The 23,844-nt window shown below is 54.0% G+C and overlaps 1 protein-coding gene across 1 annotated transcript in view; it reads right to left on the bottom strand.

Moving 5' to 3' along the window:
- Positions 1–1,637: 1,637 nt before the first annotated feature.
- Myom3 (myomesin 3) overlaps positions 1,638–23,844 on the bottom strand; it is a 43,900-nt gene continuing 21,693 nt past the window's right edge. The window contains exons 16-37 of the mRNA XM_070037633.1: positions 22,931–23,105; positions 21,781–21,902; positions 21,254–21,441; positions 20,385–20,511; positions 19,322–19,500; positions 18,034–18,148; positions 17,357–17,513; positions 16,181–16,290; positions 14,471–14,515; positions 13,617–13,753; positions 12,825–12,969; positions 12,609–12,668; positions 12,327–12,394; positions 10,538–10,648; positions 9,400–9,487; positions 8,334–8,372; positions 7,996–8,104; positions 6,570–6,733; positions 5,516–5,552; positions 5,311–5,333; positions 3,315–3,370; positions 1,638–1,977 (exon numbers count right to left, since the gene is read on the bottom strand). Coding sequence (XP_069893734.1) covers positions 1,714–1,977; positions 3,315–3,370; positions 5,311–5,333; positions 5,516–5,552; positions 6,570–6,733; positions 7,996–8,104; positions 8,334–8,372; positions 9,400–9,487; positions 10,538–10,648; positions 12,327–12,394; positions 12,609–12,668; positions 12,825–12,969; positions 13,617–13,753; positions 14,471–14,515; positions 16,181–16,290; positions 17,357–17,513; positions 18,034–18,148; positions 19,322–19,500; positions 20,385–20,511; positions 21,254–21,441; positions 21,781–21,902; positions 22,931–23,105 — 2,519 coding nt within the window. The 3' untranslated portion in view covers positions 1,638–1,713. The remainder of the gene's footprint in view (positions 1,978–3,314; positions 3,371–5,310; positions 5,334–5,515; positions 5,553–6,569; positions 6,734–7,995; positions 8,105–8,333; positions 8,373–9,399; positions 9,488–10,537; positions 10,649–12,326; positions 12,395–12,608; positions 12,669–12,824; positions 12,970–13,616; positions 13,754–14,470; positions 14,516–16,180; positions 16,291–17,356; positions 17,514–18,033; positions 18,149–19,321; positions 19,501–20,384; positions 20,512–21,253; positions 21,442–21,780; positions 21,903–22,930; positions 23,106–23,844) is intronic.

The raw sequence follows: 23,844 nt of genomic DNA, 5'->3' as shown, positions 1-23,844 counted from the left end.
GCAGTCCTCAGATCTCAGCCTCCTGAGGAACGAGTATCATCAGCATGAGCCACTGGTTTCCGGTGGATGGAGTCTTTTATTGTATACCACATCTTCATGGGAAGGGAAAAGCATATAGAGTTGTGGGAAGTAATAAAAATGGTAGCTGTCAGTTGAGAGAGCTTATCATCATCTCACATGCTTGTTTTATAGATGGGGAACTATAGCTCAGGAAAAGGGAAAGCATTTTGTAAACTCCCTGGCCACTGGGTGGCAGGAGGGCGTTTGAAACCCAGGAGTCTTTGTCTTTAAGACCTTCATGGTGCCCTGAACTCATGCCAGGACTCCTGCCCCCTCCCCTTCCCACCTCCCCCTCAGCAGAGGTGGAATGGGAGCCACTGGGAGCTGGCAGGAAGCCACCAAGCCCAATGTGCAAGTAGCTGGTGAGTGGGATGTGGTTTTATCTTTTGATTTGGAAGTCATTTCAGAAGTCAGAGGCAAGTGGTCCCTACTGGTGATTGGGAGCACAGATGTTTTTTATTTTCTCCTTTAGGATTTCCTAAGCTTTCACAGCAATTTTTATAACTCCCATGTTACCCTGTCCATGTTATTTATTTATTTATTAAAGAAGGAAACGAGGGCAAAGAAATGCCCAGCTCTGTGCTGAGATCCATCAAGCAAAGCCAACCAGTGCCTGTGCCACATCAGGCTCCATACCTGGCAAGGTCACCCAGGGGGCCGCACCTGCTCCTCCCCTCTGCTCCCAGCATGCTCCTCTCCTCCCCTCTGCTGCCAGCATGCTCCTCTCCTCCCCTATCCCTCTCTCATCTTCAAGGCAAATCTGGATTCACTTTTCAGAGCCTAATATCAATTCTGCCTATTGTTGGAGAGTTTTCGTTTTTTGTAAATAAAAAGCCCACCCCTAGCCCCCAGCACCATGGTGCCACTCTACTTCCTAATCCTTGTCCTCTCATTATTATTTCCCGTATGCTGTCCTGTGGTTACCAGCCCAGGCTGCCCTCCCTATTGGACTGAGACTTCCTTCTGGGCGGGGCCTGGGGGAGGGGAAGCATTCTCCCATCTGTGATTGGGTCTCAGGAGTTAGTGAGCCTGTTCTCAGCCCTGTTCTCAGCTTGGCATGTGCTGAACTCCCAGTGAGGGTTGAACTTAGGTGGGTCGAAATAAGTAGAGAAATGTGATGGCTGGTTGATGGCAGGGCCCACCGATCTTGGCACTGCTGCCAGCTGGGCTTGGGAAGTTCTAGGTGGAGTTGGGGTGTGTGGCCTTTAGTATATGGAATCTCAACCCCATCTACAGTTGTGGTGACCGAAAAAGAGCGGCCAAGTGCCCCCACCCTGCAGAGTAAAGTGGTCTGTGGTGGAGGATGTCAGCTAATGGCTGGGATTTTCACCAATGAACCTGTAGCATGAGTACAGATGCCCGTTTGAGAGATGACAAACACAAGGTCTTCAAGTTTTCCTGCTCCAAGTCTGGTGCTTGCCCGCCATCCTGGGGCCTCTCAGGACCCCAGGGAGATCTTTGCTTCTTTCCTTTGCTGTGTCCTTTCCTCTCTACCTCCTGTGTTGGGTTCCACCCTGGACCCCTCCCTCCCTCCCTCCCCCCTTCCTTTCCTCCTTCCCTCCCTCCCCTGTGGCCTGTGCCAGGCTGTGACCCCCTTGGTTGGCTCTGCTGGTTCATGCCCGCTGGATCTCAGGCTGTGTCTAGACTCGTCCGTCACTTCTTCTTCAGCTCTTTGGGCTCGTCTCCATGTTTGAACACACTGATGGTGACCTGGCCCGTCTCAGAGCCATATTTGTTCTTGACGAAGACGCCGTACCGCCCGCTGTCCTCGCTGGTGACCCTCTCGATGGTGATGGTGACCTCTGTCCCCTTCACCTCCATGCGGTAACGGTCGTGGAAGGTGACAGGCTGATCATTCTTTAGCCAAGAGATTTCCGGGGCAGGGTCTCCTGAGATGACGCAGGTCAGGCACAGGGTCTGTTGCAAATGGACAGGAAGAGAACGGTCTTGTGGCTTTGTAACTTGAACTTGACATTCACCATTATGCTCTTAGAGAGCTCTTAATACACGCAGCTCCCTGGGGCAAATTCATTGTGTGTGTTTTATTGAATCCATAAAAGGCACAGGCATTTTATTGCCACCTCGCCCTCTCCATCGTCAACCTTTCTACAGCCAAACAGACTGGTTAGAATTTTAGGCCCTTCTTTGTCTGGGAAGTAGCTGGCTCAAAATGGCCTGTATTTTGCTTACTTGCTTTTTAAGGTACATGGCATTGTGATTTTTACCAGCAAGTAAGATCATATGGCTTTAAGGCCGGGCTTTAAGGCTCACATCTGCAATCTTAGCTACTCAGGAGGCAGAGATCTGAGGATCACGGTTCAAAGCCAGCCCCGGCAAGGAACATCCGTGAGACTCTTATCTCCAATAAACCCCTAGAACACTGGAAGTGGTGCTGTGGCTCAAGTGGTAAAGTGCTAGCCTTGAGCTGAAGAGAGCAGGGACAGCGCCCAGGCCCAGAGTTCAAGCCCCATGATGACTGAGAGAGAGAGAGAGAGAGAGAGAGAGAGAGAGAGAGAGAGAGAGAGAGAGAGAGAGAGAGAGAGAGAGAGAGAGAGAGAGAGAGAGAGAGAATATGGCTTTAGTACGAAGACTTATGAATTGTATTTGAAAGTCTTTGGAAGTGTTCTAACACTGGGCACTGTACTATAATGAACACAGGATCTGGAATTAGATTGCCTGGCCATGAGTCTCAGCCTTGAATAAATCCTCTAACTACTGGGGGGCTCAATCCTTAGCTAAAACCTGTTTGTGGAATAGCACCTTACATACGGGTAGCTGGTAGAGTTTTTGTACTCAGCCCAAGCTGTCCTGGAACTCAGGACCCTCCAGCCTCAGCTGGGATTACAGGCATGCACTACCATGCCTAGTTTGTTGCTGTGATTTTTTGGGGTGGGGGGGAGGGAAACACTAGATCTACATAATTTTGGCCCTGGAAGGGCTTTCAGGGATTCAGTTGGCCTCCTGTAGAAATTGGTCACAGATGGCAGTTGGTGACACCCAGGGCTCTCTAGAGATGGGGCAGAGCCATTTGAGCACCACGTGGTGCTGACAACAGGCTCAGTGGCTCACATTCACCTCTACGTTGTCAGTGAGCTGTGGTCAGTCAGCTGACTGTGGCGGGCTCAGTCTCTGGCCCCTCAGCCACCGCTGGTTCTTCAGTCCACTGTGTGACACTGTTTGGTGGTGATCTGGGATGGATTCCCCGGGAGAACACAAGTGTGGATCTACAGGCCGAGGGCCAGGAGGGTCAGTACCTTGTCTTCCATGATGGTGGCCACGTCCGGCAGGCCCCGTACCACCTTGGCACGATCTGGAAAGAAACAAGAGACCCCAGTGGTGAACGTTCTGCCAGCTGCAGATTTACTGAGAGCTGAGTAGTACTTAAGTTATTTGGCAGTACCAAGGATTTCTTTTCTTTTCTTTTTGCCAGTTGTGGGGCTTGAACTCTGGGCCTAGGCACTGTCCCTGTGCTCTTCAGCTCAAGGCTAGCGCTCTACCACTTGAGCCACAGTGCCACTTCCAGTTTTCTGGTGGCTAATTGGAGATAAGAGTCTCATGGATGTTTCTGTCCTGGCTGGCTTTGAACTATGATCCTCAGATCTCAGCTCCCTGAGTAGCTAGGATTACAGGTGTGAGCCACTGGTGGCCAGCAGTACTGAGGATTTCTAAGCAAGTGCTCGAACAATTGAGCCATGCCCCAGTCCTTTTTGTTTTAATTTTTTTCAGATAGGGACCCTGGGTTGCCCTAGAACCACAATTCTCCTTTCTCCACCTCCTACCTAGGAGAGATTATATGCATGTACCACCATACTTGACTTGCTTTTGAGATAGGGTCAACCTAGCTAACTTTTGTCTAGGCTGGCGCAGGACCCTGATCCTCCCCATCTCTGCCTCTTGAGTAGCTGGGATTACAGGTGTGTGCTACAACACCCAGCTCAGTGTGGAGGGTTATTTGAAAGCAAGGCTTCATTATTTTGGGTGGAAATCTTTAAAGCTCTCCCTCATGTTCTTGGGTAGAAGATATGAAAGGTAGTATGTTTCTGCTTTTAGGTCATTATGATTGTGGTACCTGGAGAGGTACCTCAACAAAGAAGGTAGACGAGATTGCTCTGAACTTAAACTGGCAACATTCCCACAAGTGTGTGGCCAATCTACTAAGGGAGTGGACCGAGAGGAGGTCAGGAAAAATGGGACTCGGGTCTTTGGAGTCAAGGAGAGACTCAGAGGCCACTGTGGGTGGGAGGATGAGCCTGTGACTGTAACTCATGGAGCGGAAAGCCAAATGTGTTCCTTAGGCTGCAGGGAGGGCTGTGGGAGGGGAGGAAGTGCGAAGAGCCTGACGCAGGGGCTGCGTCCCACAGATGGCAGGGAGGCGAGGTAAGGGGGGGGGTGGGGGGTGGAGGGCAGATGTTGTCACCAGTCCTCCGCGGCTGGGGGAACTGTGTGTTCTCCACGGCCTGATTCCCAGGCTGGTGGCTTCAGATTGTGTCTATGGGAGTCCTGGATGGGGTGTCCTGTCTAATGACATGGCAGGACGGGACGGAGGGGTCATCTGGGCTGGGCATAGATGGCTAGCGGGATCAGGGCCTACGCTGTTCTCTGGCTGCGTCAGTGCACTGAACTGGCTGATCTATGGAGGGGCTCTGTGCTGTGGCCGCTCACACCCCTCCAGGGCTGGATGGCGGTCCTGAACTCAACTCCCGGGGACACTGGGGACACTGGCACCACACAGGAAGTGCGCAGACATCCCCGTGCTGGTGGCTCCTGTCCAGGCTCCTTCCACAGGGGCAGGCTGGCAGAGCTCTGGGGCTCCGGCTCTCATTGAATCCTTACTTCCCACGGCTGGCCAGACACCCAGCCCTGGGCCATCCATGCTGGCTCGCGGTGAGAGCAGGTGCAGCGGCGACCCTGGCAGCTCAGAGGTGGTTCCTCTGTCCCTCTGGGCTCAGGGTTGCCCCTGGACTAGATCAGGCAGCTTCTGTTTTAAACGGTCCCCTTCCCACAGCCCTCTTAGGAAGGCCAGCCCTGTGTCACCGTCCCAGGCCCCTGCCTTCCTGGCCCGCCAAGGTGTCTGCTCAGCACCACACCCGGACGGGGCACGTCCAGCCCACAGCCTCAGGACTCTTTCGGCTCCTTGTGCCTCTGTTGTCTTCACAGGGCTGATGCTCAGGCCTCTCCAGAGCCTTCCAGAGTTCCGGGAAAGCGTGTGCAAAGTCAGGAGCAAAAGCAATAGAAAGGTCAGGGACTTACTCTTCTCGATGATGGCCAAGGCCCTGGAAAACAGAAACAGGAACAAGATTGAGGGGTTCCATTGTGGGGCTCCCTGTGGGAGAGGGGAGGAGGGGGAGGGAAAGTGGAGCTTGTTGGGGGCTCCTAGGAGGGGCCAGAGCACAGTTCACACCACACCCCGGGGGAACCCACAATTCACACTCAGAAAGGTGGGGGGGGAGCTTACTTCAGTCTCTGGTGTTCAGCTAGGGCGTCATCAAAAGCTACAAGAAGGTCAGAAGGGAACGTGTGCATCAGGGCCTCTGCAGGGTAACCCCCAGGGACAGGGCTTGGCACCTACTCTCCTCCATTCTCCTTCCCATTGCTGTATTGCCTTGCGGCAGTGTCAGGATTTGGGGGAGTCTTTATAAAGACAATGTGATTTTCTTTCTTTTTAGAATTTTTTTTTTTTTTTTGAGACAGGGTCTCACTACTAGGCTGTCTTCAAATTTGTTGACCTTTTTCCTCCTGAATGCTGGGATTACATGTGTGTGCTACTACATCCAGTGTCATATGGTGGTGGTGGTGGTGTTGTACTGGGATTTGAACTCAGCGCTTTGCAGTTGCTAGGCAGGTGTTCTGCTGCTAAGCCACAACTTCAGCTCAATGTTGCATTGGTGATTATGATTATGATTATGATTATTGTCAGTCATGGGGCTAGAACTCTGGGTCTGGGTGCTGTCCCTCAGTTCAAGGCTAGCATTCTACCACTTGAGCCACAGCACCACTTCCGTTTTTCTGGTGGTTTATAGGTGATAAGAGAGTCATGGACTTTCCTGCGCAGGATGGCTTTGAACTGCGATCCTCAGATCTCAGCCTCCTGAGTAGCTAGGATGACAGGTGTGAGGCACTGGCACCTGGTGTGCATTGGTTATTTTTGAGATAGGGGTCTGCTTTTTCTTTATCTTTTTCTTTTTTTCCCCTCAGTTCATGCCTGGGCCATGATTCTTCTATTTTATGCCTCCCCCAGTTTCTTCTACAGAGATGACGTCTTGTGAATGTGTTTGCTGGACCCATGATCCTCCCAATTCCCTCCCCCCGCACAGCTGGGAGGACAGATGTGGGCTTTGTATGGGTTGAGATAAGGTCTCATGAACTTTTTGCTCAGTCTGACCCTGAAAAGCAATCCTCCTCATCTCAGTTTCCCGAGTAGCTAGGATGACAGGTATGAGCCACCAGGGCCTATCCCTATGGAGTTTTCTAAACAGATTTCTGGGCCAAGAGACTAGCTGTCAGCTCACCTTGACCTGAAAGATCCGCCGAGAGCTGCCGGGCTTCCTTCCCAGCAGTGATTTCTAGGGTGTATTTGCCCTTGTCGGAGTCCTTGGGGTCCAGGATGTGGAGCCAGATCTCATCCAGGGTGGTGCCCGCCCTAACCCGATCGCCACTCTCCAGGCGCTTCTCCCTAAGTGTGAGGGCAGAGTGGGGCCTAGGGTAGCTGGCTGCGGCCCAGCCTGCCCTGCCCGGGCCCCAACTCAAGGGGCTGGCCCCAAGGCCTTGGGATAAAGGCGGAGACCATTCACTAGATATTCACTCAGATCTACCTGCTTCGCCATTCATAATCCCACCATCCATTCATCCAACCACTCATCTATCATTCAACCCATTTGTTCATTCTCCCCCATGTACCATCACTCAATCATTCATTCATCAGCCAACCATTCGCCATCAAGCAATCATTCTATCATCCATTAGCCAATTATTCATCTATCAGTCACTCATCATTCAATCACTCATTCATTTACCCTTCATTCATGAGCCAATCATTCATTCATCAATCAACTTCTCATTCCTTATTTAACAAATCTCTGGGAAATCATCTATGTGCAAGCTGGCTGATGCTGAGAATGACACCTCAGGAGCTATTTTCTCGCCTCTTTACTCTCATCTTAAACCTTCCCAGGTTGTTTTTTATTCCTTTAGAAACCAAGGCAATGTATACTCTCCCCCTTCTTTACTTCAATTTCATTCCTGAGGTCTCCCAGCCTGTGTCCCCAGTGTCCTGAGCCTGTTTGCCACAGGGTTTGGAAACCCTTGAAAGCGAAAGAGCTCTACTGTCCTGAAATTCCATTGCACCTTGGCCCTTATTCTTTTGTGACTAAGTCAGCCTGGCACTCTCTAGAGAACGTGTGCAGTAATGTCTGCTCCACGAGGCTGAGGCATGCACGTGATGAGAAACATTAGAGCAGTTCTGCTCTTAAACTGTCTGGGGGTGACTTAGCTCTGTGGAAACCTTCTCTCTCTTGCTATCAAGCCCTGAATTTTTGTCACCATCTCCACACGCCTGTCTGTTCCTTTCCCTGACGCCTGGCTGCACAGGTTTGCAAAGGCTGCAGAGGCCCCCGATGGCAGCATCACCTACGTGATTGGTTCTTCCTTATTCTTGCATCCCTCAATCCACCAGCTCCCAGATGCTGTTGCTTGGGGACCAGGACCATTCTAGAAGAATGGCCCTACCACCAGAATCTCCATCTTCCCTGAGGAAAGCCCTTCAGGGACTGCTGATTCCTATCTCTACCACAGGTGAGGACAGCAGGACCAGAGTCCCGCCCTCATCAGTGCCAACTGAGCCTGGTGGGAGGGGTTGGCAGGGGGAGGGAGGCCTCCAAGAGGCAGATTCTGGGCTCCAACTAGCCAGGCTAGGGCCCTGGGGCCAGACCGACCTACTTGTGGAACCAGGTGGTCTTCATGTAGTCCACGTTGTAGTACTTGACCTTGCTGAAGAGCCGGATGCCCTCCTCAGTGCCCTGGATTTTCAGTGGGGTTGCAGAGAGGGCTGGGGGAGGCACAGAAGGGGGCGTGCATTGGGGCCAGCCTTCTTTCTATTGCTCTGGGGGTGATGGTGGTGGGGTCAGGGCTCCGTGGGGAGGCAGGGGCTTCTCACCCAGCTTGGAGGTTGGACACTAACTCCAGACGGGGCTGGTGGGAGTCTCCCAACCCACTAGGCTCTTTGGCATGGGGGGGCGGGGGCGGGGCCAGGCAAAGCTGCAGGCTGGCTCACTCACCACTGATTCTGCCCAGCTCGGTGAAGACGGCATCCAGGGCTGGGGGGGAGACAAAGCATGGTCAGCTGGGCGGGGAGCCCCTAAGATTTATCCTGGGGGTGGGGGCTGCCTTGGAAAAGCATGGTGGTGCACAGAGCTGCTCTCAGGAACAGGAAACTCTGTAGGACAGTCTGGGAGTGGGGGGGGGGCTCTGAGGTGATGTGGATAGAGGGGGCCCAGGGGCCTCCATGAGTCCAGGACAGATAGAACCACCTAACAACTTTCTTGTCTTTCCCTCCCTCCTTCCCTCCCTCCTTCCCTCCCTCTCTCCTTCTCTTTCTTTCTTTCTTTCTTTCTTTCTTTCTTTCTTTCTTTCTTTCTTTCTTTCTTTCTTTCTTTCTTTCTTTCTTTCTTTCTTTCTTTCTTCACTCTCTCTTCTCTTTCTTCCTGTAGTACTGGGGTTCAAACTCAGGGCCTGGTGTTGCTAGGTAGACACTCTACCCTCCCCTCTAGCAATGGAGCTGTGCCTCCAGTGTGGTTTTGTCACATGAGCTAGCCTGGGCTGTGAGCCCCTGTTTGTTCTTAGGAGATGACGGTGCCCAGCCTCTGTGCTTTCCTCATGACTGGGGCAACAGGCGCCCAGCCATTGGTTCAGATGGATTCTCCAGACATTTTCTGCTTGGGCTAGCTGCAAACTGCACCCCCCCCACCCCGCCCCCAGCCCTGATCTCTGCCTCCCAAGTAGCTAGGATTATGGGATTGAACCACCACACCACACCTAACCTGACAATACCCTTGTAGGCCAAGCCAGCCGGCCTCATGCGCAGCCTGGGCCTCCTTCAGAGGACAGTAGTATTCTGGTTCCTGGGCTCCAAGGCTGGGCTTGCTGTGGCATCACACATACCAGGCCCCTGCGACTGATTTGCTGTGCAAACCAGGGCGGTCACGGCCCCTCTCTGTGACTCGTTCCCTCGGGTGACACGGGGATCCCAGGGATCTTAGGTCACAGGTCATATCTCACAGTGTCCAGCTGCACTGTGATCCCGCACAGCTGGCCGGGACCCTCACGGGCACGGCCGGCTCCCACCTTCGCCAGTGAGGTCCAATACGGTGTCATCCTCCCCTCGATCATCCGAAACCACCGCCCTGTAAGTTCCCTGGTGCTCCCTGGACATCTGGAAAGAAGGAGGGGAGACGGCAGTGTCTGCACGGGTTCCAGGATGGCTGGGCAGCAGTCAGGCAGCGGGGTTTCCAGGCTTGCCCCCAACTCTGTGTGGACACACACAAGACCCTTCTCTCCTTGGGCCTCAGTTTATACTCCTCTGGGCTGCCTCACTCGGAGACATCTTTTCCATCCTCAGCCTTAGACTGTGGGTAGGGAGAATCATTGAGGAAGTGGTTGAAAGCTGAGATCAGAGCGGGACAGTGACCAGCCCCATGCTGCACAGCAAGGGCGGTGGCCTGGCACCCAAGCAAAAGGAAAAAAAAATCAGTAATCCTGGTTCTGTTGTTACTGATGACAATTTGGTTTTGGTATTTTAATTTTTAAAAACATTGCACTGCTGGGTGCTGGTGGCTCACACTTGTAATCCTAGCTACTCAGGAGGCTGAGATCTGAGGATCATGATTTGAAGTCAGTTTGGGCTGAAAAATCTGAGATTCTTTTTTTTTTTTTTTTTTTGGTCCGATCTTGGGGACTGAACTCTGGGCCTGGACACTGTCCCTCAGCTTTTTCAGCTCAAGGCTAGCGCTCTACCACCTGAGCCACAGCACCACTTCCGGCTTTTTACTTTTTGCTTATGTGGGGCTGAGGAATCGAACCCAGGGCCTCATGTATGCAAGGCAAGCGCTCTACCACTGAGCCACCTTCCCAGCCCCTAAATCTGAGATTCTTATCTCTGTCACCAAAAAATGATAAGTGGAGCTGTGGCTTAGATGTTAGGACACCAACCTTAGCAAAAACAAGCTAAGGAATGGCTCTCAGGCCTTGAGTTCAAGTCCCAATACTGTCATATGCCTGTGTGTGCACATACACACACACACACACACACACACACACACACACACACAGAATACTGCACCATCAACTTTAGTTACCTCGATGGAGTTTTTGGTGCCCCGTAAACGCCAGCCCTGGGTGATGCCTCACTTGCCCCCCCTTGTCGCAGAGCTGCGGACTCCACCCGGTGCTCATCCTGGCACCCCGGAGCCTCAGCAACACTCACCTGCTCAATTTGGAGAAGTCCCGTCCCGGCCTGCGGGTCGTATTGGCCGTCTGGAGCCTCTTTCTTCTGGAAGAGCCACTGGAAGCGAGTCTCCTTCTTGGTGTTGGTCACCTGAGGAAGGTGGGGTGTGAGGGGACCCCAGCCGACTTTCTCTCTCTCTTTTTTCTTTTGTCTGTGGTGGGGCCTGAACTCTGGGCCTGGGTGCTGTCCCTGAGCTCTTCAGCTCAAGGCAAGCGCTCTACCACTTGAGCCACAGCACCACTTCCGTTTCTCTGGTGGTTAAGGGGATAAGAGTCTCATGGACTTTCCTGCCCCGGCTGGCTTTGAACCATGATCCTCAGATCTCAGCTGCCTGAGTAGCTAGGATGACAGGCCCCCGGGGACTTTCTCTTTCAGCTCCTAGAAGGTGATTATGTATGAGCACTACTTCCTCACATACAAAGCACGCACAGACACTCACGTACTGGAGCCAAGACCAGAGGGTCCCTTCCTTACACCCTAGGTCTCTGCTGGCCTCCAGATTCTGAACTTTTGGTCAATGGCCTTTCCTTTCCCTCTCAGTCCCTTCCCTATTTTCCTCGCAAATGCCTAAGCTTCTTAGGGACTGAGATGTTACCTCCTCCAGAAAGTCTTCCCAGAAGCTCTCTGCAGGACGCCACCCCACCCCCACCCCAAGGTGATGAATCAGTTTCCTGCATATGTCTAACCAAGAACAAGGCAGGCTGCTTTCTAACCATTCTGCATTGACCACAGGCTCCCGAAGCTGAGGAGACCTCCTCTCCATTCTCGTAGGGCGGGTGCTTTGCAGAAGACCTGGCACATGGTAGGTGCTTTGATTTACTGAATGAATGTGTTTCTGGAAAAGCCCTGCCCATGCTGTTCTTTCCCAGGTATCAAAAAAGGCTACAGGGGCTGGGAATGTGGCTTAGTGGTAGAGTGCTTGCCTTGCATGCATGAAGCCCTGGGTTTGATTCCTTAGTATCACATACACAGAAAAAGCCAGAAGTGGCACTGTGGTTCAAGTGGTAGAGCGCTAGCCTTAAGCAAAAGAAACTCAGGGACAGTGCCCAGGCCCTGAGGACTGGCAAAAAGAAAAAAAAAAGGCTGCAAAGCATTTAAGACTTTGGAGTCAGGCCAGCTTGGTTAAAACCTTTAACCTTATTGTCTTGAGCTGTTTCTTTATGTGTAGACATTTTTTTAAATACTGGTCCTGGGGCTTGAATTCAGGGCCTGGGCACTGTTCTTGAGCTTCTTTTGCTCATGGTTAGTGCTCTACCACTTTTTTTTTTTTTTTTTTTTGGTAGTTTAGTGGAGATAAGAGTCTCACAGACTTTCCTGCCCTGGCTGACTTTGAACCATGATCCCCAGATCTCAGCCTCTTGAGTAGCTAGGATTGTAGGCGTGAGCCACCGGCAGCCAGCTTCTTTATATACTTTTTCATACATAAATAACACCTGTACCCCAGATCATGATGAGCCAGATGAAATAAAATGTTACTGGGGGCTGGGAATGTGGCTTAGTGGTAGAGTGCTTGCCTAGCATGGATGAAGCCCTGGGTTCCATTCCTCAGTACCACATCAACAGAAAAAGCCAGAAGTGGTGCTGTGGCTCAAGTGGTAGAGTGCTAGCCTTGAGCAAAAGAAGCTCAGGGACAGTGTTCAGGCTCTGAGTTCAAGCCCCAGGAAGGAAAAAAAAAAAAGGTTACTAGTCTGCATGGAGCACAGTGTGGCAGGGCTCCTCAGCATACAGATGCCCCGGGGCCCTAGGGACAGAGGTGGGTAAGACGTACCTTGCAGGTCAGCAGCACTTGGCAGTCCTCTGTGATCTGCCACTGCAACAGCTCCTGGAAATAGGGTCCTGCAGGCGCACAAACAGCCCAGGCATCCGGGTTTAGTCAGGCGCCCCCTAGTGGTCAGCCTGGGGATGCCAACCTAGGAGGAGGCTGCTAATGACTGCTGGTCCCTCAGACATATCTGAGGCCAGGGATGGAGGAAGGGGAGAGCTGGGTGTGGACTTGCAGGGGAGACTCTCCAAGGCCTAAGCTTGTGAGCTCCACACCAGCAGCTCTTACCTTGCTTTCTCTTCCAGTCTCTTCTCTTGGCATCTGCCTTCCTCAGGAGTTTGTCAAAATCTGTGAACACACAGGGTGGGAGAGGTATAAAGGCAGGACCCCAGAGGGGTGAACAGAAGGAGGGTCACGCTCAGCGGGCCCCCCAGAGCTGGGGGGTGAGGGCTCTTGCTCGCTCGAGAAGGGGAGGGGAGGGGGACAGAGTCAGGTGAGGCTGACCATCATCCACCAGGGCCAGGGTGATCTGGTTTTTGGCTTTTCCATCTTGGAGCTGTGCTGTGTATGATCCTTTGTCCTCCTCAGACAAGTGCTGGATGATAACCTCCACCAGCCCCTTCTCACGGTCAAAATTGATCTTGCGGTTCTGGGGAGAAAAGCCCCAGGGTCCTTTGTAATGTTCCCATCCAGAGGATCCTGAAGTGGGAGGGCGCGCGCGCATGCGTGCGTGCGTGCGTGCGTGCGTGCGTGTGTGTGTGTGTGTGTGTGTGTGTGTGTGGTGTATGTGTTGGTAATGGGGTTTAAACTCAGGGCCTGGGCACTGTTCCTTAGCTTTAACACTCAAAACTGGTGCTCTATCCCTTGAGCCACACCCCTACGTCCTGGCTTGCTGGTGAATTAGAGATAAGAGTCACAGGCTCTCCTGTCTGGACTGGCACTGAACCTGACCTCCCCCTCAGCTCTCAGCCTCCTGAGCAGCTAGGATGACAGGCGTGAGTCACCAGGGCTAACCTAGGCTTAGATAACTGTGAGTGTGAATGCAGTTTTCCCATCTTGAGGATGTCTGATGGGACATTAGGAAGATGCTGGAAGCATGGAATATCCTTTGGTGGTAGAAATCTCCCTGCATTGGGTAGCATCCGAGATCCCAGCCTCCTACCCGCCTTGCAGTACAAGCCCAGTGTCCACGGCCCAGCCATGCTGTGGGGACAGCCAGAGCACATAGCCATTCCTGAAGTAACATTCCCGAGACAACCAGGGACCGGGAAATCAAAGCCAGCGCACGCCGCTTACCGGGGAGCTGCAGATCTCCTTCTCGTTGAAGATGAGGTGCAGCTCAGCCTCCGGGGTCAGCGCTTCCACTTCCAGCCAGAGCCGCACCTCTCCTTGCTCCAGGACGTCCACGTTCCAGCCGGAGATGAGTTTGATCACTGGGAGGCACAGGACAGGGAGGGAATGAGTGGGGAGCCCTCACCCTTCTCTGCTTCTGGCTAGGCCCCCTTGGACCCCGGGCTGGCATTGGAAGTGTGACAGGCTTGGAGGAAGCTGGACCGGGCTGGGGGCATGAGGAACGCTTTCTGTGTGCTCACTTCGGTTCTATTTCATCTCAGAAAAGCATTTCCTCTTCAGAGGCTGTGGGCCTTTGGTCCCCAGCCCGGCTGGGCACTGCATCCTGGGGGATGTGGGGAAACACTGGTGTCCGACCCCACCTCCAGTGACTCTGATTTGTAGGCGTGGCCTGGGCACTGGGGGGTTGAAAAGCTCTTGGTCACGTTTGTGACACTGGCTCCAGGACTCCATCACCCAGAGCCAAAGGAGGGAAGCAGAGGTTTGGATGAGCTAAGATCTTGATGCTGCTGGAGGTGCTGGTAATGGTGGTGATAATGGTGATGATGGTGATAGTGATGATGGTGGTGATGGTGATGGTGATAATGATGGTGGTGATGGTAATGGTGATGAGGGTGTGATGGTGATGATGGTGATGATGGTGGTGATGGTGATGATGGTGATGGAGATGAGGGACCGCACCTTGTGCTTCCTTCCCCCCTCCTGCTGCCTCTGTTTGTGGGCCCCCCCCCCCGGTGTTTCCCCGCTCTCCACGTGAGTCAGCTCTGCTCAGGCCATGGGGCTGCCACCTGGCTGCTCACCTGGGTTTCTGATCTCGTGGCTCAGCTTCTTCAGCTTGTTCAGCTCTAGGCAGGAAGGGGCAGGAAACAGACAATGACACATCAGGGATCCACGGGAGCCATCTCAGGGTCCTGTGCTGTGCAGTCCCAAGAGATCCTCCATTCCCCTTCCCCCGCAGCCTGGGGGCGCGTGCTGCACAGGGGCTGAGCACAGAGGGCTTTGAGCTGGGCACTAAGGAGACCATGCTGGTAGTGCTGGCTTCTCCCAGCTCCCCGGGGAGCCCGCACCACGTGCCAGGCTCCGTGCCGCCCCACCTGCCCTCCTGAGCCCAGCCCTTCAGCCTGGCCAGCCCCGCACAGCCTCCACAGCTGGCTGCCTCTGTGCCTGGGATTTGTCTCTCCTGCTGAGCTGAGCGCTGGTTGGACCTACACGAACGCCTAGTACTCAGTAAGCGCTAGTAAATGTGTACTGCGGGGTCAGAGCCCAGGCCTCCTGTGGCTTTAGAAACCCCAGAATCTTTAGCAGGACAACCTGGGTTCATGGCAAGTCCTCCCTGCCGCCCCGGCCCCCACGATGGTCCCCCAAACACCGCCAGTTTTGTGGATAACTTCAGTGTGCACAGGATCACTGAATTGTATCGGACAACAATATTGTTTCAGACAGGGCGGACGGAGCTTCGAATCCCCCTGTACAGAAGGGGAAGCTGGGGTGCTGGTGGCTCACCCCTGTAATCCTAGCTACTCAGGAGGCTGAGATCAGAGGACTGTGGTTCAAAGCTAGCCCGGGCAGGAAAGTCCATGAGACTCTTGTCTCCAACGAACCACCAGAAAGCCTTTGTGGAGCTGTGGCTCAAGTAGTGGAGGACTAGCCTTGAGCAAAAAAAAAAAAAGCTAAGAGATGGCACCCAGGCCCTGAGTTCAAGCCCCAGTACTGGCACCAAAAAACGACCCTGCACAGAGGAGGAAACAGGTCTGAGAGGAGATGTGAGCTCCCAGTGCTGAGGACATGGCGTTGGAGCCCAGGCCTCGCTGGCATTTGCTTCTTGGCAGAATTAAAGGCACTCGAGGGCGCTGAGCAGGGGAGGCGGTGGGCATGGGGGGGGGATCTCCTCAGCTACCACCAGTCCAGTCCACAAATGTGGACGCCCTGTAGCCTCCACCCTCACCCCTCCTATCCTCAGCCCTCCTATCCTCACCCCTCCTATCCTCACCCCTCCTATCCTCACCCCTCCTACCCTCACCCCTCCCATCCTCACCCCTCCTACCCTCATCCCTCCTACCCTCACCCCTCCCATCCTCACCCCTCCTATCCTCAGCCCTCCTATCCTCAGCCCCCAGCCTCAAAGCCACCGCCCTCTGTGACTCATGACCACCCTTGCGCTCTTCTTCTTAGGTTATAGAAGGAAATAACATGGATTCTGGAACCTTTGCCTTTTGCCCAAAGTGGAAACACAAAAGAGAGACAAGAAGAATGCAGATTCTGCTGTGCAGCGACGTTTGCCTAGGGAATTCATCACTGTGGCTCCCAGGGCCTGGGTCAGTGCAAGGAGCCGTGCATGGCCAGAGCAGGTGCCCAGGAGGTATCTATTGACTGGTCAAGTGAGAGGAAGGGGTGGCATGCAAGGGCGGTTGTATATCTTTGCGGTCCCTTGCCGGCCTTCTAGGGACATCTGTGTTGGGACTGGGGCTTGGGACGTCTCCCTGGGGAGTGGTGGGGAACAAGGACCGTACCTTCCTCTGTCAGCATGTGGCTTGCTGACGTGTCTTCATCCGCATCCGTGACTACCACTGAGTAGATGCCCAGATCCTGAAGGTCAGGCTCCTTCAGGATGACCTTGGACCTGGCAGAAGAGGAGAGCAATGCTGCGTGTGAGTGTGTGTGTGTGTGTGCGCGCACGCGCGAGCCTTAGGCAATGCAGGCCTGGGACCTGGGGAATTCCCTTGGCTCAGGCCATCTGTACCCCCTTTCCAGACCCCAGCCAAGTGGGGTCTGGAGATCCCCCTTGGGCTCTCCTTTGGCCTGGCACCATCGAAAGGCCCATTGCCTGGCTCTGCCCGCTGCCCTGCTGCCTTGTCTTCCTCCTGGTCAGGGCTCTAGCCTGAGTGTCACTAATGTGCTTTCTGGATTTGGTTTCCTTGTGGATGAGAGGTTGGAGCAGAGGCCCTGGAGGCCCCTGCCAAATACTGCCCTGCTTCAGCTCCATCTAGCAGGAGCTGGAGCTGCCGCCCTGGGAGACTCTACCGGCAGAGAACCACAGCTCACGCCTGTCGTCCTAGCTACTCAGGAGGCTGAGACCTGAGGACTGCAGTTTGAAGCCAGCCCAGGCAAGAAAGTCTGTGAGACTCTGATCTCCCATTAACCAGCAAAAGCCAGAAGTGGAGCTGTGGCACAAGACAAAGAGCACCATCTTTGAGTGAAAAAGCTAAGGGACAGGGGCTGGGAAGGTGGCTCAGTGGTAGAGCACTTGCCTCACATGCCCTGGGTTCGATTCCTCAGCACCACATAAGCAGGAAAAGCCAGAAGTGGTGCTGTGGATCAAGTGGTGGAGCTCTAGCCTTGAGCTGAAGAGCTGAGGGACAGCGCCCAGGCCCAGAGTTCAGGCCCCAGGAACACACACACACACACACACACACACACACACACACACACACACACACACACACACACACACACACACACACACACACACACACACACACACACACACACACACACACACACACACACACACACACACACACACACACACACACACACACACACACACACACACACACCACTATTTTAGGCCCTGAAACACACCCTTCCTTCCCTTGCCTCCTCCAGTCTGTGAGCCCGGCCATGTGGACCCCCCCACCAGCTCTGCCAGGCTCCGGGCCATCGCCCCTCCTCCCCTCCTCACTTACTTGCTCACTTCGTCCTCGATTTCCACTCTCTGAGGGGCCGGCGGGCCCTGGTAATCTTTGGCCCACAGGAACTCTGAGGAGTCAGGGGCTTCAGGGGCTTCAAAGGCCAAGTAGATGCGGCCCTCCTCATCCACGCCGACCTCGATCTCCTGAGCATCTGAGGAGGAGATTCAGAGATCTGTCATTAATAACCCTCCAGAGTCTGACACTGCTCCTGAAGATCACAACACTCGTGGTTGGCTGGTCACGCAGTGGCTCCCAAGAGGAGGGGCTGGCCCCTCCTCTGCTCACATGTCACCTCCTTCCAGAGTCCCTCCCCGACTGCCCTGGTTAGAATGACCCTGTCCACTGGAGTACCATGGTTTTTGTTTGCTTTGGTCAGTTGTGGGGCTTGAACTCAGGGCCTGGGTGCTGTCCCTGAGCTCTTTTTTGCACGACTCAAGTGCTCTACCACTGGGCCACTGCTCCACTTCTGGTTTTCTGGTGGCTTATTGGAGATAAGAGTCTCACAGACTTTCCTGCCCCATGATCCTGAGATCTCAGCCTCCTGAGTAGCTAGGATTACAGGCGTGAGCCACCGGCACCCATGTCCCCTCCCCATCCTGCCAAAAGCTTTGCCCATCCTCAAGAACACAGCGCAGGGGTGGATGCTGGCACTCTCTGCCAGGCCGCCCTACCTGGCTTGTCCTCCAGGAGCACAGGGTCAGTGGGCATCGATGGTTGTCCCAGCCCAGCTGAATTCATGGCCTGGACCTGGAACATGTACGTCTTTCCAGGCTGCAGGTTAGACACCTGGGGGAGAGCAAGAGCAAAACCTGAGATCAACCAAGATGCTTCCTCCTGGAACCCTGGCCAGAGCACAGGGGGCCTGAAGAGGCTCAGCTGCGGAGGCCGGGGGGGGTGGGGAAGGGGAGGGATGGAGGATGGAGGAAGCAGGCAAAGCATACATCCTGAATTCCAGGGGCTCCATGGGCCTGCCATCCTTCTTGAGCTCCTGGACACTGGCACCTGGAACCTGCTTGAAGTTTAACTCATCCTCCTACTTTCAGCAAGGGAATCCTCTCCTGTCCCTGCCCTCTATGGTTATGGCCTTCTGTCCAGAGCTGGAAACCAGACCTGCAGTCATCTTTGACTTTTCCCTTAGACCTTCCCTAACAACTCTTCTTCCTCCTCCACCTCTTCCTCCTCGTCTTCCTCCTTTACTTCCTTCTCTACTTCCTCCTCTTCCTCCATGTCCTCCTTTCTCTGCCAGTATCAGGGATGAAACTCAGGGCCTTGTGCTCTTATTTAGCTTTCTCATTCAAGATTGGTGCTTTACTACTTGAGTCATACCCCGGCTTTTTGGTGCTTCACTGGAGATGAGAGGCTCACAGATTTGTCTGCCTGGAATGGTTTTGAATCATGGGCCCCAGATCTCAGCCTCCCAGATAGCTAGGACTACACACATGTGAGCCACTGGCGCCTGGCTTCCTAGTGTATTCTTGATAATATTCCCATGCATGACACTGTCTGCCTCTGTGTCACCCAGCACAGGATGCATTGTGATTTATCCCAGCAGCCCCCCCTACTGGTCAATGTGTAAACTGCAGCCACCCCTGCAGTTCATAAACCACGTACTACAGTGGACATCACTGCCCCAGGTCTTTACACATGTGCTTATTGCTTCCCTACACTTCATCCATACTAGAAGCAGAATTTCTGGGTAAAGGGATATGTGTATTCAAATGCTAATAAAACTGGGTGGGATAAACACCTCGTTGTTTATGGGGGGGCACCTAGTGTAAGGCTATCAGCCAGCCAGGCCTACTAACCACTTACTGTGTGACCCTGGGTAGACCACTCTCCCTTTCTGGTCCTCTGTTGCCATTAGGTTAGGGAAGTGCTCTCTGAGGGTTGCTCTAGCTTGGGTGTTCAGTGGCAGGGAAGGCTCTGGGCTGGTAAGGGGGTGAAGGGGCGGGAACTCACCCTCAGGTGGGTGTCAGAAATGGGATCTGGGGTCACGGGCTTCCATTCCTCAGAGCCTTCCTCCTGAACACTGATGCGGTAGCCCGTGACTGGTCCAGCGCCCGTGTAAAGCGGGGGCTCCCACTGCAGCATCAGGGAGGTAGCCCGCACCTCGGACACCCGCACGTCGTATGGGGGCCCTGGGGGAAGAGAGATGGGGCAGGGATGTGTGGTAGGAGCCAGGCAGGAGCCAGCCAGCCAGCTGCACATGCCGGCAGCGAGCCTGGCGGTCGGGCAGCAAGCTGGCCAATCACCTGCCAGCCAGTCACCGTCCAGCCTGGAAACGCCTCTGCGGGGCGCAGTGGAGGCCCCCCCAGCCTTGGCTCCATAACACAGCGCAGCCCAAGGCGTCCGCAGGGTTAACTCTTCAAAATGTGCTCAGCGCTGCTGGGAAGGTTCCCTGGCCTTTCCCAGGCCCACCCCAGGCCGCATCTCATTTCAGCATCTGGGGTCGGCACCAAGGCCGGGCCTCGAGAGCTACCACCAGGGCTCAGGGCCCATCGTCCTTGCTGGTGACAGGGACTCAAGGTGAGTTCTCAGCCTCCATGTTCTGGACTCCTCATCTCCTCATCTGCAGTTCTGAGGCTTGAACTCAGATCTACACCGTGAGGCAGATGCTCTACTCCTTGAGCCATGCCTCAGTCCTGACAGTTCTTGTAAGATGGCGATGTTGTTTGCCTCTGAACTGGCATGGTGGCTCACACTTGTAATCCCAGCTACTCAGGAGGCAGAGGTAGGAGGATCATAATTCAAGGATGACCAGACTAAAGCTGGATCCCTTATCTTGTGTGTGTGTGTGTGTGTGTGTGTGTGTGTGTGTGCGTGCGTGCGTGTGTGCATGTATCGTGTGTGCATGTGTGTGTGTGTGTGTGTGTGTGTGTGTGTGTGTGTGTGTGTGTGTGTGTGTGTGTGTGTGTAGGTCTAGCCAGGAGAGAAAGCCCGGATGCACAGGGTGTGGTAGCACGTGTGCTTTGGGTTCCAGCGGGGAGCCTGGTACAGAACACCAGCCTTGCAGGGCTCCCACCTGGCTGGGGCATCGTCCACTCCTTGCATTCAAACAGGCTGCTGGGTGCAGACAGTTCACCAACACCAGCCCAGTTGACGGCCCGGGCCCGGAACTCATAGAAGTGGCCTTCATGAAGGTTGCTGATCTGGTAGGGGCAGAGAGACAGGCTGTGAGGTGGGTTCAACTCTGTGGCTCAAGCCTATCACCTTAGCTACTCAGGAGGCTGAGATCTGAGGAGCGAGGTTCGAAGCCAGCCTGGGCAGGAAACAAATTCCAAGAGACTCTTATTTCCAATTAACCAGCAAAAAGCTGGAAGTTGGAGCTGTGGCTCAAGAGGGAGAGCACTAGACCTTTGAGCATAAAAGCTCAGGGACAGCGCCCAGGTCCTGATTTCAAGCCCCAGGACCTGGCATTAAAAAAAACAAAAACAATAAAGCCAGTGCCAGTGGCTTACGCCTGTAATCCTAGCTACTCAGGATGTTGAGATCTAAGGATCTTGGTTCAAAGCCAGCCTGGGGAAGAAAGTCTATGAGACTCTAATCTCCAAAAAAACAACAGAAAACTGGAAGTGGCGCTGTGGCTCAAGTGGTAGAGCGCTTGTCTTGAACTAAAGAGCTGAGGGACAGCGCCCACACCCAGAGTTCAAGCCCCATGACTGACCCTCCCTTCCCCCCCCCCCCAAAAAAAAAGAATAAAAGAGAAAGGCAGACAGCGAAGGTCCTGGGGCTGGGGAAGGAAGAGGGAGAGACCCCCCCCCACCTCCACACACACTGGAAGGGTTTAAACAGGGCTGTCCACGTGTAGAATAGAATCCTAAGGCCTCCCTCAGACCCAGAGCCTCCAGCGGTGCCTCCAGCCTCCCCTGGCACAATTCCATGGAGCCTCACCCTGCAGACCCGGCTTGGGATGGGCTGCAGGCTGACCGGGCACCAGTGCAGCTCCTGGGAGTCATGCTGGTCCAGGAAGTAGCCCAGGATCTTGCCGCCCCCACGGCGCCGGGGGGGCTTCCACCCGATGACCATGTCATTCTTCCCGCAGTGCAGGAGCGCGAAGTCGCGGGGGGCCGACGGGATGGCTGTGGAGGAGGGGCGTGAGGCAGCCACGCCTCTTGGTGGCGCCACTGAGGGAGGTGGCAGGTCCCCTAGGGGTGCCCGTTCTGATCCAGGTAGGGCCCCACCTGAGCCAGCGGCATCGCTCTGCCTCCCTGGGACTTCCTGAGAACCATTCAGGACTGGTCCTCCCCGTGACCCCAGGACATTGTCACTTCCTCCCAGAGAAGAAGGTAGTCAGGCCAACTGTAGTTCCCCTCCTTGGGCTTTGGCCCCATTGACCCTCTAACGATGTGGCCTCTCTGTTCTGGCTCCCACCCGGCCCAGGCTGCCTTGAGTGTCCAGTGGACCGGCCTGGGACTCACCTAGAGCCTGCTTGACCCTCACGGCCTCCGTGGGGGCTGAGCTCTCGCCCACCCCGGCCTCGCTGACCGACCGAATGCAAAACTCATACTCCTTTCCCGTGTTCAGCCCCGGAACCATGAACCTGAGAGAGGGAAGTGCAAGTCTTCAGGGACCACCAAACATCTGGAGACTTCCTGAACCTTCTAGAACAATCTAGAACAACCTTGAAGGCAAGGCTTTGGGGCCAGTTCTTCCCCTAAAACATGCCTCCCCTTGCTTACCCTCCCCCCCCCCCAGCAAAGCCTGAAATGGCACACTGGGAATGTCTAGGCTAGAAGGAAGGCCTGCTCCCCCAGAAACCACTGTCAAGCTCAAGTGCACCCAAGAGGTGCCAGCCAGAGGCCAAGGCAGCCAATCCCTGACCCGGGCTATACCGGACATCTTCAGGACTTTGGGCCTTGACTTTGAAAAAGAAGACGTGATTGTTATCTGCACAAATGCAGTCCTTTAAAAAAGACCCTGAAAGGGCAAATTGTCCTCCCTCCATTTTTTTGTCTGTCTTCCTTCCTTCCTTCCTTCCTTCCTTCCTTCCTTCCTTCCTTCCTTCCTTCCTTCCTTCCTTCCTTCCTTCCTTCCTTCCTTCCTTCCTTCCTTCCTTTGTACTGGAGATCGAACCCAGGGCCTCAGGCACACGCTTGGTAAGTGCTCTACCACTTGAGCCACGTGTCCAGTTCTTTTATTTTTCTTTTGTTTTTGTGTTAGGTCTCACTAGCTTCCGTCCAAGCTAGCCTGAACTTGTAATCCTCCTGCCTCTTGCGTAGCTGAGATTACAGGCATGTACCACCACATCTGGCAGCATCGTCCTCAGTTGTAGACCTCCCTCTCCCTCCCTTCTCCTTATCTGCATCTTCCTGTGACAAGTCTTGTGCTACCAGAGGCTCCTGCCAGCAGGTGGCCCCCTCTCTCCCCAGACAACAGTGCCTCCTAGTGTTCGCCAGAGCAGAAACCATCTTGTGGCTCCACTTCCTAGCGCTGGGACTTTGGGCAAGATACTTGAATTCTCGGTACCAAGGTTCCTTCTGGGTATCCTAAACTCAGGATTTCATATCACAGTGGCCTCTCCTTTGTGGAGGGACATCCTGGCACAGGATGGGGGTGAGTTGGACTTACTTGGTGTCCTGGATGGGTTTGTTGTTCACCGTGTGCCACTCAGATGAGCCTGCCTCCCGGGAGTAAATGTAATAACCCAGGAGCTCCGAGCCTCCATCCACGGGCTTCCAGGCCAGACACACAGACGTCTGCGTGTCCCGGAAAGCTTGAACTTGAGCTGGAGGAGGGAGAGTAGCTAAAAAACAGAAATGAGGGCAGAGAGAGAGAGAGAGGATGCCCTGTTATGGTTTGACCGGCTGCGGGTGGGAGGAGTGTGGGAAGGGGCAGGGAGGAGTCCCACCGCTGTCAGAGGCAGTGTCTGCATCCCAGACCTGCCTGTGGGTTTTGAGTTTGCCTGGGCCCAGAAGTACATGGAGACTCCTGTTCTAAATGTCCTTGCTTCACCTCTGAGAGGAGCTGCTTGCTTACACCAGAACCAAAGCCCTTGCCCATTCATCTGTACAAATCAATCTCTCTCTCTCCACCCCTCCCCACCATTTAAATTAGCTTTCCTCAGTTTTAACATATTAAAAAAACTTTGATTTTTCTTTTTTTTTGTTGAAAGTTCTTTCTTCACTTCTCTGCTCCCCAAGAGTAAGATTCTTGAGTTGGGGCTGCCATGTTTTCTTAGATGGATGGATAATGAATAGTTGGAAGGATGGATGGTGTTTGAGTGGATGGATAATGGATAGATGAGTGGATGGATGGATGGTTGGAAGGAGAGATGGTGTTTGGACAGATGGGTGGGTAGGTGGGTGAATAATGGATGGATGGATGGAAGGATGGATGGTGTTTAAATGGATGGGTGGATGAATATGGATGGATAGATGGAAGAATAGATGGAGGTTGGAAGGATGGATGTCCATGTTTGGATGGATGGGTAGGTGGGTGGATGATATATAGCCAGAAGGACAGATAGATGAATGGGTAGAGGA

This window comes from Dipodomys merriami, unplaced genomic scaffold (assembly GCF_024711535.1).
Source record: "Dipodomys merriami isolate MVZ:Mamm:240054 unplaced genomic scaffold, mDipMer1.0.p SCAF_28, whole genome shotgun sequence".
Lineage (NCBI taxonomy): Eukaryota > Metazoa > Chordata > Mammalia > Rodentia > Heteromyidae > Dipodomys > Dipodomys merriami.
This window is presented reverse-complemented; position numbering and strand designations above follow the sequence as displayed.